The 16,586-nt window shown below is 41.4% G+C and overlaps 7 protein-coding genes across 7 annotated transcripts; 3 read left to right on the top strand and 4 right to left on the bottom strand.

Annotated features, from left to right (window-relative positions):
• Positions 1–139: 139 nt before the first annotated feature.
• Positions 140–677, bottom strand: SS1G_13869 (hypothetical protein; the record flags this gene model as incomplete). The annotated part of the gene is made up of 3 exons (XM_001585250.1): positions 140–165; positions 226–442; positions 630–677. The coding sequence occupies 3 exons, from the start codon at positions 675–677 to the stop codon at positions 140–142; spliced, it is 291 nt and encodes a 96-aa protein (XP_001585300.1).
• Positions 678–948: 271 nt separating this feature from the next.
• On the top strand, positions 949–1,778 carry SS1G_13868 (hypothetical protein; the record flags this gene model as incomplete). Its single annotated transcript, XM_001585249.1, has 3 exons — positions 949–1,196; positions 1,279–1,389; positions 1,469–1,778. The coding sequence occupies 3 exons, from the start codon at positions 949–951 to the stop codon at positions 1,776–1,778; spliced, it is 669 nt and encodes a 222-aa protein (XP_001585299.1).
• Positions 1,779–2,079: 301 nt separating this feature from the next.
• On the bottom strand, positions 2,080–2,363 carry SS1G_13867 (predicted protein; the record flags this gene model as incomplete). The annotated part of the gene is made up of 3 exons (XM_001585248.1): positions 2,080–2,181; positions 2,216–2,261; positions 2,320–2,363. The coding sequence occupies 3 exons, from the start codon at positions 2,361–2,363 to the stop codon at positions 2,080–2,082; spliced, it is 192 nt and encodes a 63-aa protein (XP_001585298.1).
• Positions 2,364–3,263: 900 nt separating this feature from the next.
• SS1G_13866 (hypothetical protein) lies at positions 3,264–6,872 on the top strand (the record flags this gene model as incomplete). Its single annotated transcript, XM_001585247.1, has 1 exon — positions 3,264–6,872. The coding sequence occupies one exon, from the start codon at positions 3,264–3,266 to the stop codon at positions 6,870–6,872; it is 3,609 nt and encodes a 1,202-aa protein (XP_001585297.1).
• A 341-nt stretch (positions 6,873–7,213) lies between these two features.
• On the bottom strand, positions 7,214–7,654 carry SS1G_13865 (predicted protein; the record flags this gene model as incomplete). Its single annotated transcript, XM_001585246.1, has 3 exons — positions 7,214–7,230; positions 7,342–7,473; positions 7,537–7,654. 3 exons carry the CDS (start codon positions 7,652–7,654, stop codon positions 7,214–7,216), a joined length of 267 nt encoding a protein of 88 aa, XP_001585296.1.
• Positions 7,655–9,591: 1,937 nt separating this feature from the next.
• Positions 9,592–11,371, top strand: SS1G_13864 (hypothetical protein; the record flags this gene model as incomplete). The annotated part of the gene is made up of 3 exons (XM_001585245.1): positions 9,592–9,705; positions 9,757–10,253; positions 10,363–11,371. The coding sequence occupies 3 exons, from the start codon at positions 9,592–9,594 to the stop codon at positions 11,369–11,371; spliced, it is 1,620 nt and encodes a 539-aa protein (XP_001585295.1).
• A 2,046-nt stretch (positions 11,372–13,417) lies between these two features.
• Positions 13,418–14,701, bottom strand: SS1G_13863 (predicted protein; the record flags this gene model as incomplete). Its single annotated transcript, XM_001585244.1, has 1 exon — positions 13,418–14,701. One exon carries the CDS (start codon positions 14,699–14,701, stop codon positions 13,418–13,420), a length of 1,284 nt encoding a protein of 427 aa, XP_001585294.1.
• Positions 14,702–16,586: the final 1,885 nt, after the last annotated feature.

Raw genomic sequence — 16,586 nt, 5'->3', positions numbered from 1 at the left:
ACTCAACGACCACAACGCATAGAATCCAACCAACAACTTGACTGGTATTCATCTATTCTTTCCCTTATTTACACCCAAGTAACACAATGCCCGCGTATGTTATTCTTCCTACCCGCTTCCTCTTTCCTAAACCATCCATCTAGTGAGCATTGTTCTTGTGGTGACCTATCCCAGTCTTGTTAGTTGTCTATTAACTCACGCAAGCCCAAATTTTTCATCACTTACGCAAGTGGAAGTAGTAGTTCTGAGCATAACCAATAGCAAGCAAAACGGCCAAGGCGTGAATGATAGGTGTAGCTGATGGGTTCTTTCCAAAGTACTTGGCTTGGTATCTGCCCAACAATCCCTTGGCCTTGACCTCTGGTGCTGGTCCTCGGGGAAGCTTCTCGTAGAAGCTAACTACACGTTGCATACGGGCAGCATCTTTGGCAGCACCAAGTCCCTGTTTTGTTGTTAGAGATGGTATTTGTGCGGTTTGTATTTCGGTATATGCGACGGAAGACGAAAGCTCGAGCCGTAGACAAATGCGAATCTCTGCCGAGAGTCAGAACTTACAGATGGAGAGGCAACCTATTGTCGAGTTAGTTCCATGTGTAAGTGAGGAGTCTAGATGGGTATAAAAGATATACCTTGGGAGGGATAAGGGTGGAAAGAGCTCTGCGTGTAACGAAACTCATCTTGATGACTACCACATCAAATCAGCCCAATTGATCGACGCGCAATAAGCAATATGTTTGATTGTTGATTTCCACAATAATACATACCTTTTCTGACGTCGTGATGAAACCTAGGAACGATGGATTGATTGTTGTCTTGAATCTTCCCTCAAATCTCGTTCCGAAAGCCTCCACTAGTGTGCTTACATAAGCATTCCCCGGAGCCTCATCATGGAACCTCCAAATCAAACATCCAATAACCTTCCCCTCATTGCGATTTACTCTACACAAAATGTCACTTCTTCGTCCTTCAATCACAGGGCGATTACTGCGCACCGCGGTTCCTACTGCACTGCGTTCTGTACCAAATGGCGTGAGGTACGAGCAGACATCTTCAGGTGTCCCTCTTACACCTTCAAACATGTCGCAACCTAAACATTCTACCGGGGAATCATCGATGATCAATCATCCACAATCAAAGGACAAGTTGGTTAAGCATAATCAACCACATTATGGAGCGGAGGTTGATCAAGCTGCTTCGTGAGTTTTCCTGCAGAGGCACAATGCGAAATTGGGCACTCAGAGATACGAATGGATTTCAGTACTGATGTGAAATTGGCAGATTATTCACACCAATCCCAAAGCGTGTTATGAATGGTAGCGAAGATGGAGACGTCTTACCCGCAGCAGTTTTATCTGGTGCTCCTGTCGAGTTGCAAGCTCGGACAGTTCGGTACGTTTGCCGTTCAACCTAACTCGACGATAGCCCATTGTCTAGTATCCCGAACAAAGCACTAATTGGCCTATTCTAGCATCTATCGACCTGCTAAAACTGCCACACAATCTGGTGACTGGCACGGTCATCACTGGCGCATGGACTGGGATATTTTGTCTAAGGGTCACCGTTGGGAAAATCCTCTTATGGGTTGGCAATCATCCGCCGATTTTATGCAAGGCACACACATCAACTTCAAAACTAAAGAGGATGCTATCAGATTTGCCGAGAAGCAAGGTTACGAGTTTTTTGTTCAAGAGCCGAATGAGAGGAAAGTTGCACCTAAGGCATACGCGAATAACTTTTTATGGAGTGCTAAGAAGTTGAAGCACATCAGGACGAAGTAAAGGGCTGGAGGGATTCGGGTAGGGAAGGAGATTGTACATATTTGGATGAGCGAGGCAGACATATCTAGCTGCTTGTATTGATGATGCATTCAAGATTAAAGTTCTTTATTGCTTGGTAAAGCGCGGCTCAAACGCATGCTCTGATGCAAGTACCTGAGTAATTGTGAACTTGACAGCCATTTTCATTCAAATCCATCCACATTTACCAAAATTTCGAATCATTCTCCTGATTGCTAAACAAGTTACATGAGCCTCCTTATCTCCCTATCGTTATCTTGCAGCTCTCTTCCATCCCATGCTATTACTCCCTCCTGACATGTCTCTGTGTCCCTGGCCGTGGTGTTCGTCTTTCTCCTACGCTTCTAGGACTCCAGATCCATCGATACTGAAACTCCGCAGAAAGCTTTCACTATTCATAGTACTAGTTCTACTTTTACCTTAATATAGTCTCTGAATACCTGGGTGCGGCGAGGAGACACCTTTCTAAACCAAAGTCGCAAGAAAGTTCAGCTACCTCGCCACAAAAAGTTTTGTTGCATACCGCACGGCCTTCCCCTCCGTCTTTTCGACCACCCTTCTTGACATTGTTCAACCATCTGAAATACTCCAAATTCTAAAGATCGTTTAATCAGAAGTTAGACATTTCGTTCACAAAGAAATCAAATGTTTAGGATAAGTAGTCGATTTAAAATATCTTTTAAAACACGATATTGATGGTTTCGGCTTTTTAAACTGGGAAAGTAAGAGTTCACTCAAGCGATGAAGTCTATCAACACATACTAGGTAGGTAGGCAAAATCATCTATCGTTTTGTCGCATATTACATCTAAAAAGAGGCACATTTTCCATACCATTATATAACCACACGAAGCCATTTGCTTCTTAATGCTTTCTAGTGATGAATTAGAAAAAGCAGCTTTATGAATGTAACAAGTATCAAAACAGACAGATAGGTATTCGAGGAATTATTCAACCCCAAAGAGAGAATTATTGCAAATCGCACTCCCCCAAGGCATCAATTTCAACAGTAAGTATCAAATTGCCTATCTCTCGAATCTATATCGAACTTGATATACATTGTAAGAAGAAGTAAGTTATTTTACAATCCAATTCCCAAATGAAAGTAGATGGAACAATCCTACAAAAAGAGAAGGGAATCTAATAGGCACATTTTGGGACTGATGTCATTCTGTATCCCTTTTGTAAAGCATGAAAGGATAATCTAGGAACTTTCCTAAAATAAAAATGCCTACACCGGCAAGGATTTATCTGCAAAGAAGGGGTCAAAGGATATATCCAAATGATTCGTTCTAGAAGTTGACGAATTGACGTGTGGCAGAAAGTGAAGCTCGAAATATCGTTGCGCTTCGCGCTTATGAGTGTTAATATTACATAATCAATACAGGTTAAGCGCGCCTCGGCATCTAATTGATTGCTGAATCTCGAAAGATTTATTGACAAGTAGCAATACCTCGCCATCTTCGAAATGGACGACCTTGAGTCCCTCGAAATTCTTTCTTTGGTGCAGAGAGTAGCTTCTGAATTACAGAACCATCTTGGAATCAGTGATAAAACCCTCGCCGAGTTTGTTATTGCGCAACATGCAGAATGCAGTTCTCTCGAAGAATTTCAGAAGAAGCTCGAGGCGATGGGCGCAGACTTTCCCCAAAGTTTAATCGAAAGCGTGGATCGCCTGGTATTAACGATGCACCCGAAGTTCAAAGGTGGCAAAGGTAGAAATGGTGCGCCAGCTAGAAATGAGAATAAAGTCGGAGAGAAAACGAAAGTCTTTAAAGGTTTAGCATTACCTGACAAGGAACCGACATGGCAGGACGATGAAGAAACTACAAATGATCACGCGATAAATGGAACTGATGCGATTGATGATACCCTTGCATTGTTAGAAGGTTTAGCACCAAAGGCGCAAACGGAGAAAGTTGTGAGAACAAGCAGAAAACGAAGTAGGAGCCCAGACCAAGATTGTGATAGAGGACGAAGTCGCAAAGATAGGCACCGATCTAGATCAAGGTCCAGAGAAGAGCCAAGGAGGCGGCGGAAGCACGAGTACGAGGAAGAGGATGGATTTGGGAGAATGAGGAAGAGTCACAAAAGTAGCAGGAGGAAAAAAGAAGACGACGATTATTACAAACGACCCCTCACTCCTGAAATTGATGACGAGGTTAATTTATATAAGATTTATGACGGTCATGTCACTGGTGTGAAGGATTTTGGAGCTTTTGTTAATATACACGGTGTAAAAGGAAAGGTCGATGGACTTGTGCATGTTTCTGCATTAGTGGAAGGGCAACGGGTAAATCATCCATCGGATCTAGTTTCGCGGAACCAACCTGTAAAGGTCAAAGTCATCAAAATCGAGGGTAATAGAATTGGACTTTCAATGAAGGATGTTGACCAGGAGACTGGAGAGGATTTGTCTTCTCAAGATAGGATACAATCTGGAGCTAATAGTGCTCCTCTTGGTGGTAAAAACGAGTATGGTTTGATTGATGAGCCTGTACCGGTTTTCGAAGGAGAAATGTCGCGGAATTCGAGGAAGAACAAAAAGAGAATGACATCTCCTGAAAGATGGGAGATTCGACAATTGATCGCATCCGGCGTGGTAAAAGCATCGGATTATCCGGATCTTGACGAGGATTATAATGCGACATTGAACGGTGAAGGGGAAATGGAGCTCGAAGAAGATGTTGATATTGAAATACGAGAAGAAGAGCCTCCTTTCTTAACTGGACAAACGAAGCAGTCATTAGAGTTATCGCCCATCAGAGTCGTGAAAGCTCCCGATGGCTCGCTTAATCGCGCTGCTATGGCAGGCACAACTCTAGCCAAAGACCGGAGAGAGCTGAAACAGCAAGAAGCTCAAGACAAAGCTACGGAAGATGGAGCAAAGGTTGATCTTTCGGCACAATGGAATGACCCTATGGTAAACCCGGACCAGAGACAGTTTGCCAGTGATCTTAGAGCTGTCAAACAACAGCCACCTACCGACGTTGTACCAGCCTGGAAGAAAGCGACTCAGAGTAAGAATGAACCTCTAGGTCGCCGCACGGATATGTCCATCAAAGATCAAAGAGAGTCACTTCCAGTGTTCAGGTTCCGGTCTGAGCTGATTAAGGCTGTTCATGAGAATCAACTTTTGATCGTAGTTGGTGACACTGGTTCAGGAAAGACGACACAATTGACTCAGTATTTGGCGGAGGCGGGCTTTGCTAACGATGGTATAATTGGTTGTACTCAACCTCGTCGTGTTGCTGCTATGTCAGTTGCAAAGCGTGTGGCGGAAGAAGTTGGGTGCGAGCTCGGTCAAGAGGTTGGATACACTATTCGATTCGAAGATTGTACTAGTCCAGCTACGAAAATCAAGTACATGACAGACGGAATGTTGCAGAGAGAGGTATTGATGGACCCTGATTTAAAACGATATTCGGTCATCATGTTGGATGAGGCTCACGAACGTACCATTTCTACAGATGTTCTTTTTGCATTACTGAAGAAAACTATCAAACGTCGGCCAGATCTGAAGATTATTGTCACATCTGCTACTCTCGATGCTGATAAATTTTCGTCGTATTTTAACGAATGTCCAATCTTCTCTATTCCTGGTCGTACATTTCCTGTGGAGGTCATGTACTCAAGAGAGCCAGAATCTGATTATCTTGATGCTGCTCTGGTTACGGTTATGCAAATTCATTTGACAGAACCTCCAGGAGATATCCTTCTCTTCTTAACAGGTAGTGAGGAGATTGACACTTCTTGCGAAATCCTCTACGAACGTATGAAAGCACTTGGCCCAAGTGTTCCCGAGTTAATCATTCTTCCTGTCTATGCCTCGTTGCCCACGGAATTGCAAAGTAAAATCTTCGACCCTGCACCTCCTGGAGCTCGAAAGGTGGTGATTGCTACCAATATCGCCGAAACTTCCATTACTATTGATCACATCTATTATGTTATTGATCCAGGATTCGTCAAACAAAATGCTTACGACCCAAAGCTTGGTATGGATTCGTTGATAGTTACGCCCATTTCTCAAGCTCAGGCCAAACAACGTGCTGGACGTGCTGGAAGAACAGGTCCTGGAAAATGTTTCCGTCTTTACACTGAAGCCGCTTTTCAATCCGAGATGTTGCCTACTAGTATACCAGAAATTCAGAGGCAGAATTTATCTACGACTATTTTGATGTTGAAGGCTATGGGCATCAATGATTTATTACATTTTGACTTTATGGATCCACCACCGACAAATACTATGTTGACAGCCTTGGAAGAGTTATATGCACTTTCGGCGTTGGATGATGAAGGTCTTCTCACTCGTTTGGGTCGTAAGATGGCTGATTTTCCTATGGAGCCATCTCTCTCGAAAGTTCTTATCGCAGCAGTTGATCTCGGCTGCTCCGATGAACTTCTTAGTATTGTTGCTATGATTTCTATCCCAACTATCTTTTATAGACCAAAGGAAAAGCAAGCTCAGGCCGATCAAAAGAAAGCGAAATTTCATGATCCTCACGGTGATCATCTTACCCTTTTGAATGTCTACAATAGTTGGAAGCAAAACAAATTTGCGAGCACATGGTGTTTCGAAAATTTCATTCAAGCACGGAGCATGAAGCGTGCAAAGGATGTACGCGATCAACTGTTGAAGATCATGGAGCGATACAAACATCCTATTGTATCCTGCGGTCGTAACACAGATAAAGTCCGACAAGCACTTTGCTCAGGATTCTTCCGAAACTCTGCTCGAAAGGATCCTCAGGAAGGATACAAAACTCTAATAGAAGGCACACCTGTGTACCTACATCCTTCATCCGCTCTCTTCGGCAAACAAGCCGAATGGGTGATCTATCATACCCTTGTCATGACGACAAAAGAATACATGCATTGCACAACAAGTATTGATCCTAAGTGGTTGGTGAGTGCAGCACCAAGTTTCTTCAAGGTGGCGGATGCAGGGAAATTGTCAAAGAGAAAGAAGGCAGAGAGAATTCAACCTCTTTATAATAAATTTGCTGCAGAGGATGATTGGAGATTGAGTGCGCAAAAAAGGCAAGGAAGGGGAGGTGGAGGTGGAACTTGGGGTTGAGGTTTGGTCTTATGTATTGGTTGTACAATATGGGATATTTTATGGCAGTTATTAGCTTAGATGTAAACGCAGCGATACAATGGAATAAATTTGATACCCATTGAGGGCTTATTATCTCCATCCATTCTCTGTGGTCCATGGTTTATGCTTTCACCTCGAATGCCCATGAACAATCACGCAGTATCACATCTCCTCTCCGCCTATCTGCAGCTTGTACTGTGTTGCTCCTTCTATTGCTGAAAGCCATGGATGCCTGTTCTTGACAAAGGCCTCCCGTTCCGGCAACATGACTTTTTCAAATATACCCATTTTAAGAATCGTTTTCCCAGGGTATGCTTCTGCTATTGATTGAATCGGGCTGTCATTTTGTTAGTGGTCTCATTTACAATCTGGACCGGAATAGGAACTTTATGCACACAGCTGTGTACAGGGAGGGAGACGCATATTCTAAAGAGAATGAGAGACTTACTTCCCGCATGTTTTACGAAAATACTCCTCACGCATTTTCCTCTCGTGGTAGCATAATCTTCATACACGCTTAAATTCTGGGCTCCTTCGATCGTCACCTTCTCAGTCTCGATCATGAAGTTACTTCCAAATGCTAGTCTCATTGTTAGTATCTTGTATCGTATTTTCTTATCAATATAGATTTTTTTTGACATACCAGAAGAAGCAGTCTTTTTACAGTTCTGACAATGACATAAATGACCCCTTGGACGAGAAAAAAGTTCCAAATCGTTGATTGTGACGGTTATGGTGCCGCAGAGACATGTAGCTTCCATTTTGATTTAGCTAATAGATTTTTTGGGATTTTTGATTCAGACAAGAGAGGTTTTGACTTGATTGATGTTTGCGGGGGTAGATTTCTCTGTGCGTGTATTGCTTGGGATAGGGTTGAATTTTGATATATATATTCTTCATGTGTGACACGGCATACATGCGGAATAGGGACGGAATGTAATGATGACGAGGAAGCGGGGTATTGTGGATTGACTGGTTTGATGGTGGGGTGTTACCGGTTTAGTGGTTGTCAGGGCTTGGGATAGTTCAAGATAAGATGTATACTAGATAGGTAGGTACTTATTCCGTATGTATGTATGTTTAGAAATGCATGCCTTGCTTGGACCAGAGGAAATGTTGGTATAAAGGAATTAACCGAGACGATGAGGAGTGAAGGAAGAATATTTGGAAAGATAATGATGACCAGCTCAAAAACATCACAGTCCCGATCGAGGCACATGTATTTTTTTCGTTTATAAGACCATCCACGAAATATTAGCATTTGATTTAACAAAGTGTACTACCTCATGATGATTTTGTCGAGGCCTCTTCAAAGCAAGGATGACGTCCAAAAAAGAGGGAATAGACAGCGGATGCTCAACGGGGCAGCAGCTAGGATAAGACCCCCACCTACACATACTTTGAAGGGTTAAGAATGAAACAACCTCGAAGCGATGTACACATAGACGGGAGGAAAATGTCTTCGGGTCTTTAACCTCCACACATCTTCGATCTAGATATAAGATTTCTGCGTCAGATGATGACCATTCCGCAGAAGCTAAGTAGCATGAGGGAGCTCCAAGTATCTATTCTCGCCATTTGGGAATAGATCAACATAAAATCTGTCTCCATTCTCCATGCCAGCGGGGAAGGGAGAAACACCTCTCTCGTCAACAATGGCATGATATTTTCACATCTTCAACTTGAAAAGGAAAAAAGGAAAAGAAACTAAAAAAAAGCGTATAAAATCGAGCAACATGAATTCAATGGGAAGAAACAAGCCACAAATCCATGGTATCTCTTGAGACTTCAAGTCTTTCCATTATCTGACTGAATTGTGTCAACTAAGTGAGCTCAGTCGCTTCATTGGCCTGATTCATGGAATAGGAAGATTAAACCAGCCGCGAAATAATTAATCTTGAGGAAGCAACTATACCGAAAAGCTGGGAAATACATTCGTCTGATATTGATAGTAGGAGATCACCATCAATACACTTCAAAATTACCATACCGAGGGAGACTTCTCAGTCTTTTCTTGGTTCTTTTGAGATCAATTTCAGGTAACAAAGCCTCGAGTTGAGGCAAGAACGATTAGTGATAATCCCTTCGAGATTTCTCAAATATAGATCATTAGAAACATTTTTACTCTCTCCTTATGATCTTCTTATTTGTCGGACATTTATTATATCATGAGCTTCAGCTCGATGGTTCACCTGTTCAACTGTTCAATGCCATAACAAAACTTAACCAGTCAATTATTTATTATTACTTTGACCCACTAAATAAGCTTGTCTCACTGGGGAGTGGTAGCAGATCAGCATCGGGTACGTGCTAGATCAATAATTTCCCAAATATCCTAGACCTGACGACGACATGATTGATTTCTATGATTTCCTTTTATCATGACTCTGAGAGCTGGGAAAAGGATATACTTTCAAACGCGCATTCACTGATCGCGGTCAGTACGGCCTTGAATATCATAACCTCTTTTCCATTCATCAAGTGGTGAGTGTGGTGATAACTCGAGCTTATCGGCTGTATCCCGTAAGACGACATACGGTATATAAAAGTTACACTCAGCGTATAACAACATAGCACTTTCCGGTCAATCCAACGAGTTCTTTAACACGGTACGCTGTCACCGGTTCAATAAACAGTTTTTAAGTATCCTACTCGAAAATCTTCAGATTGATTTCACCACCGGCGAAGAAAACACATGATGAATTTCCTATGGACGACGATTTTGGTATCGTTCTTCACGCTCATACTATGGCTTCTTCCAAAATTGTTTACTGCCCGGAATTTCTTCACCAAGTTAAGAGCCCGGGGCTTGGTAAGTTTTCTTCTTCCGTAAACGTGATCAATTCTGCTAACATTTCCTCAGCCAATGCCACCCCATAATTTTCTAGCTGGTCATCTCATCGAGCTATCCAATGCGATGAAAGGTTTCCCAACAGATGCTCTCAAAGTATATTTCTTCGCCACGCTCTCTCGTCAATACTCTCGCAATGGCGCCTTCTACCTCGATCTCTATCCTTTCGCTGCCCCATTTCTAGTCATCACTTCTCCGTTCCTCGCAAATCAGGTTGTTCAATCTACTCCGGTAGCATGTCGCAAGCCTGATGCTCTCAGAACATGGTTTTGGAGTATCACGGGTGGAATTAGTTTGTTTGATGCCGAGTACGATGAGTGGAAGGATTTGAGGGGTTTGTTTGCTAGAGGATTTAGCAATAAATATTTGATGGGTCTGGTACCTGGTATTGTAGATGAGGTCGGAACCTATACGTTGGAGTTGAGAGAGAAGGCGAGAAGTGGGGAGATGATTGAATTGGATGGAATAAATTTGAGGTTTATGATTGATTTGATTGGGAATACGGCTTTGTGAGTTATTTTTTTCCCTCCTCTACATCACATAAAATGGCGGGATGCATGGGGTAGAGAATAAACGAAACGAGTCGGACTGGTGAGAACAAATTCTAATATATTCTAGGAATGCAAAACTAAACGCACAGAAAGGATACAATCCTCTTGCAGATGCTATGTTGAATCAAATCAAAAGCAAACTCGCAAATCAAGAAGTAAATATGCTTCAATGGCTCAATTTTGTGCGTCCTATTAAAGAGTGGCTCAATGGTCGAAAAATGGATGCATATATCAATGAAGAGCTGGACAAGCGTTTCGAGACTTATAAACTATCTAAGAACTCCGAAGCAAATGGACATCCAAATGAGAAATCAGAAACTTTTCAATCAATTATTGATTTGGTTATTGAAGATTACATGTCAGATCCAGCTCAACGCAATACAACCAAGCTCGATGAAAAATTCCGCACCATCGCCACCCGCAATGTCCGACTTCTTCTTTTCGCCGGCCATGATTCAACTGGTAGTGCCATATCCTGGTGTTACTATCTTCTCTCTAAGAATCCATCCACTCTTGACAAACTAATTCAAGAACACGATTCAGTATTTGGAACTGATATCACAACTCTTCCTGAACTCATCAAAGAGAATTCAACCCTGCTAAACCAATTACCATATACAACCGCCGTCATTAAAGAAACTCTTCGTTTGTTCCCACCCGCTTCAAGTATTAGACAGGGAATGAAAGGTGTAGATTTGGTTGATGAAGAAGGGAATACATATCCGACGGAAAATTGCATGGTATATATGCTCCACCTGCCAATCCAACATGATGCAAAATATTGGGTTCATCCGAAAGAATTCCTACCGGAAAGATGGCTTGCGCAACCAGGAGATGAATTGTATTGTGATGTCAAAGGGGCGTGGAGACCTTTTGAGTTGGGACCAAGGAATTGTATCGGTCAGGCTATGGTGATGATGGAGTTGAAGATTATTTTGGCCATGGTGGTCAGGGAGTTGGATGTACAAGATGCGTATGGAGAGTGGGATGAGAAATTTGGGAGGCAGAAGGGTGTGAAGGAAGTTGATGGGGAGAGACCATATCAGGTTGGATGGTGGGGCTGCTCATCCAGCTGATGGGTTTCCTTGTAGAGTGAGATTCAGGAAGGCAAAGGTATCGGTGTAATGGCATTTGCATATATATCGTCGTTTTCTGGTGTCGTCTAGCGAATGTTAGACTAAGAGCGTTAGTTATTTTCTTGCTCCAGGTAGCTTTTTAACAGACATGACTTCTATGGCTAGTGTAGTCGAAGGATTAATCATATTTCTGGGGGGGGGGGGGGGGGAACTTAATGCAAACTATAAATAATAAATTGAGGAAATTATAATCCAATAATCGTTTATTGATAGTTCAAAAAATTGTTACGACGGGCTACACAACTACCAAGGCACGTGATCATAGAAGCATGAAGGACTATATAATCAAGATGGATTTCCTTTGTATAGAGCTTCGTGCTCAAGATCAATCATTTAGTATACTCTACTATTAGTTACGAATTGCATATCATTATTGTCATTACTTTAAGTCCCTGCTTGACGCCTAGTTATAAACCACCTCGAGAGCCTAGAGCACTTCCACGTGATCTAGACGGCAAACCTCGTAACAAAAATATCTTTAATCAACTATAAATTTTTTTGGAAATAGTTTTATATTTTAATATCTAATCATTATATATGTATCATTAAATATTATAATTTTATTAGATTTTATAATAAAGTTTAATACTTAATAGAAAAAAAATATAGTTATTTTTTATATAATTTTAGTAGATTAGTGTCACGAATCACGAGTATTATAACACAATAAAAGCAAGTACGGCGGTTTGGGCCGCTGTTTCCGAGGGGGTCCTTATCGATAAGGAATCCTAGGACAAGTGTCCTAGGATAAAATATGTCCCAGGATAATTAGTATCCTAGGACAAAACGATTAGGCAACCATGTGGGCTTAGGACAGGTGTCCTAGGACGTTATTCGTCCTAGAGTAGAATGTCCTAGGATAGTATTTGTCCCAGGACAATTATCCTAGGAGCTATATTATCCTAGGATCAGAATCATCCCAGGATTAGTGTCCTGAGGCCTTTAAAGGATCACGTGATGGATAGACTGGATAGCCTAGTCTATCCAGTCTAGGGGATAGCCCAGGTAGACCAGTCTATCCAGGCTATCCAATAGTATTCAGAAGTATATAGTTAAGATAGTTTCATAGTCTAGGAGCTTTGTGCTCAACTTAGTTATCAATTAGTTTACCTACATTCTACTTGATCTAGTAACGACTTCACTTCCAAGTGAATACCAGTGATAAAGCCTTAACCCATAACTGTCACACTCAAGAATACTGGGTAAAGTATCTTGTATTAGAAAATACTAAGCTAAGGAGAAAAGAAGAAGGAAAACAAGAGTAGAGAGTTTTCCTATGATTAAATACAAACGGGGCATGCCACGTGACCCGGAGGTGTGAGGCGTCACAGATAGGGCAGAAGTGAGGCTATATTGGTCTTGTATATGAATCACTCATTATTTAAGTTCTACGGAAGTGCGAAGCTCTCCTACAGAGAGCTTCTCAATCTAGTCCTAATAGGACTAGTGCCCTGTGCTCGTGCTACGCAGGAACCATTCACTTTAACAATAATCTCTCTTCAAACGGGGTAATACGTAAATATTTATCATGTTAAAAGGAATAGAAGTTACCGGTACTAATCACGTGTCGTGATTAGTAATACGGTTACCTAAACAGGCTAGATTAGACGAACCATAAGCAGGCATATTGGTCCCCTCCGAGGATACCAAGAGGAGATCTTAATATGCCTACAGACGTAGTAATATAGTCAATATAGAGGCCTCTTCCACCCAATCTTTTAATATATCATACATATACTTGAATTATTTTAATTTATAATTTACCAAGCCTTAAATCTATATATACAATTTATAATTAATAATTAAACAAAATTTTAAACCCATATACTCAAACCACCCATCGACCACACTGTTTACGGCTTGCCATCTTGTCCCTATTGCCCCTACTTCTCAACAACTTCATTAATAAATTCGCACTCTAGCTGCGACTGTATTTGGCTTCTTCTACTTCTGTATCCCCTCTAGTGACTCCCTCTAGACATATCTCTAGCTATTGTATGATTTCAAATTCGGTACGATTTCCCTGAGTCCCAAAAGACTATACCTCCCTGCCTTTGCTAAATTTTCCCGAGCCAGCAACACAACATCTCTAATAGCCGATGGCGAAAGTGAATACCTCTCGGTATAATAGGGTGTATCAGCTAATTTATGTTGTCTTGTAGCTTCCTCTCCAATAGTCAACACAAGACGTCCTGTATGATCCGCTTCTTTGCTTGCCTCTCTCACATGGCAGAATTCTCTCCATCTCTCGCCACTTGATGAATTCCCCAGATTTACCCGTCGGGTGAGCGATACTAGGATGCCCTGTCCAGCATGGCGCTCAAATTGAATATGATATTTATCATCGCAATTCACAGCGGGACAGTCAAAGGATGCTGAGCTCTCAGATGCATCTTCCTTCGCTATTCGGAATTGTTTCGTTCTCCAGTAATTCCCGGTGGCGCTGCCGAGCTTAAATGCATGGACGAAATTTTTATGTGTTTCTATTTGCACTTGGATATGGCGACAGGTTTGGAACATGGTTTTGTATGTTCTCTCCGGTTCAAGATTGATATACGTATCCTGCAGACGGAAAAGCACAGAACCATCGACCATTGCGACATCTGCTCGCACATGATTGACGTAATTTCCAGTGCGGGATCCGGTTAGATCGCCCATTGGAACAGGATATCGTGATTTATCGATATCGATTGGATGCTCCTGACATTCGACTTCACGCATTAAATCACCCATGATAGTAGGAGACATTGGAAAAATGCGTTCGGAATCGATGACACCCCTGGCCGTGAATCTGAAATGGGCTATCTGGCGTTCGAGTTCGCAGTAGCTTACTAAACCGTATCGATGTAGGAGATATTTCAGGGCCCGTCTTTTGTAGAGAGTTTTGCAGTCTCTGCAGAAGACTTGGGAGCGGAGATCTCTTGTCCAGAGGCTGACGAAGGCGAGGGAATTTGCATTTTCGCGGAGGACGTTGTCCATGTATCCTGTTCCGACTAGTTGTAGGACTTGCAATGAGGAGATTGAGAAACATGCTGCGGAGGCGGCAGGGAGGAATGATAAGATGTTATAGATGATTTCTGTAGGTAAACGGGGTAGTAATGAGGAGGAGAGGGCATCGCGTCGTTTTTTCGGACGAGATAGAATTAGATTGAACGTCTTGGGTTTGGGTAGTCGCTCGTATGAATAATAATCTTGTCCTACTAGAAGTATCGATACGGGGATCCTTCTCTTTGTTACTATTGCTTTGAACTTGCTCTTGATATCGTCCATGATGATAAGACAGTCTATAGAGAAAATAATTAATTCCTTCATAGCTATTCCACACGAATGAAAACGACGTACCTTAAGTCTTTCTTTCTTTCTATCCCAGGTATCTGCTCAAGAGAAAGTAAGCCGTGAATTGAAGAGTGAAGAGTTTCAAAAAGTACTTGTCACAGGATTTTCTTTATATAGAAAAAAAAAGACACATTGCCAGATGTAGATTTTCTCAGTAGTTCAATGACCTAGAAAAATCTAAAGAGACTTATATTCTAGTTGACCACTAAAGTCAAAACTAGGTAGAGTTTAGTATGGTAAACTCAACTACAACATCTGTAGATTATCTGAAGTAGCTAATATGCTTATTTCAAGGCAACAGAATGAAAGATACCAAGAACATATCTAATAGTATACTGGAAAAGGAAATGGTGTATTTGGTCTCGAAAAGTATGCTGTCTGATCATCTTTTAGGTATTGGTACGAGGTGGATGAATATCAGGAGAGATTTAATCTAGCGAGTTTAGCTAATTCTCCGCGATGTCAGGTATAATAACTTTAACATGGCAGGTGTGATTATTGTGGAGTTAAATGTGGTTTATCCGTAGGATAATAATTATAATGATAAATCAACCTCTTTACACCTACAAAAACAAGCCATTCATCGAGAATCACAATGGTTTACATCAGAGTTGAGTACATCAGTATTGGATAGCGACCAAACTATCCTCAGAGTCCATCGAGTCTCGAAATTATGAATTCCTATCAAACATCCCACGAATCATAGAGTCATTAAGTAAATGTTCTCGTTCTTTACCTACCTAGTTATTTCAGATCTAGCAATATAACTACTTCCTACTGACATGGTGGGACTTATGGGACTACTTACATCACAGTCCTCCATCCCCCCCACCCCAAGAACCTTGTTTGTTTTTACTTTTTTTTTGGTTTTGATTAGTCAATCCTCCAGACCAACATCACCTACTCGTACGAGTAGCTAAAATATAGAAATCTCACACTATAGACACCTAGTAATGGATTACCTTGGTTATTTATTTATTTATTTAAGAACGAGTGATCTTCATCTTCATCTTCTACTTGACACAATCTCACTCTATTCTCATCCGATGAAAGTAAGCTGGATTCTTCATCCCCGTTATTCTCCAAAGCATCCAATGATTCCCGTCTCGTGTGGTACTTCATAACATTAATATATAGTTCATCATACCATTGCATCGAAGCCTTTGATATACTTCCATAATCGTCATCCTATACCTCCCATCCTTTGGTTTACTTCCTAGAATATATATTATTATCTATTCAAGATTAATACAGAATTTAGTAGGACAGTGCGCATATCTCGACGATGAAAAGGCCATCTCATCCCCGCAGGTATAAAAAGAGTATTCTTACTTATTATTAAAGCTACGATTCCTAAATACATAAACCCACAATCGTACTTGATATGTACCATTGAGCCTAACAATACAACGGCTTCTAGCATGGAGCGACCAAGGTGCGTGCTATGACTACACTACTAGCTATAATCAATAACGACCTAACTCTTCCCCCCCTTCAAACCACCTAACCCCTTCCAGCCCAAGTCCGAAAACAAATAACCACTAACCAACACCAATAAACACTAACAAATCCAAGATAACCAAATCCTCATTCCAAGCTTTAAGTCTTAGTCTTAGTCTTAGATAATACCCCGCATCGAAGAACTGTAAATTACTCGTATATGCTTCAAGTACACATTTCAAGTAAGTAACTTGACTTGATGTCTACTCTCCGAGCAAATCAGTGTATATACTCAAGTTGAGATAAAATGGTATTGATTTCTCGTACCTGGATGGATGGAGTGGATTTCAATATATGATATAAGATTTTGATTATGATT

This window comes from Sclerotinia sclerotiorum, genomic scaffold (assembly GCF_000146945.2).
Source record: "Sclerotinia sclerotiorum 1980 UF-70 scaffold_27 genomic scaffold, whole genome shotgun sequence".
NCBI classification, from domain to species: Eukaryota; Fungi; Ascomycota; class Leotiomycetes; order Helotiales; family Sclerotiniaceae; genus Sclerotinia; species Sclerotinia sclerotiorum.
This window is presented reverse-complemented; position numbering and strand designations above follow the sequence as displayed.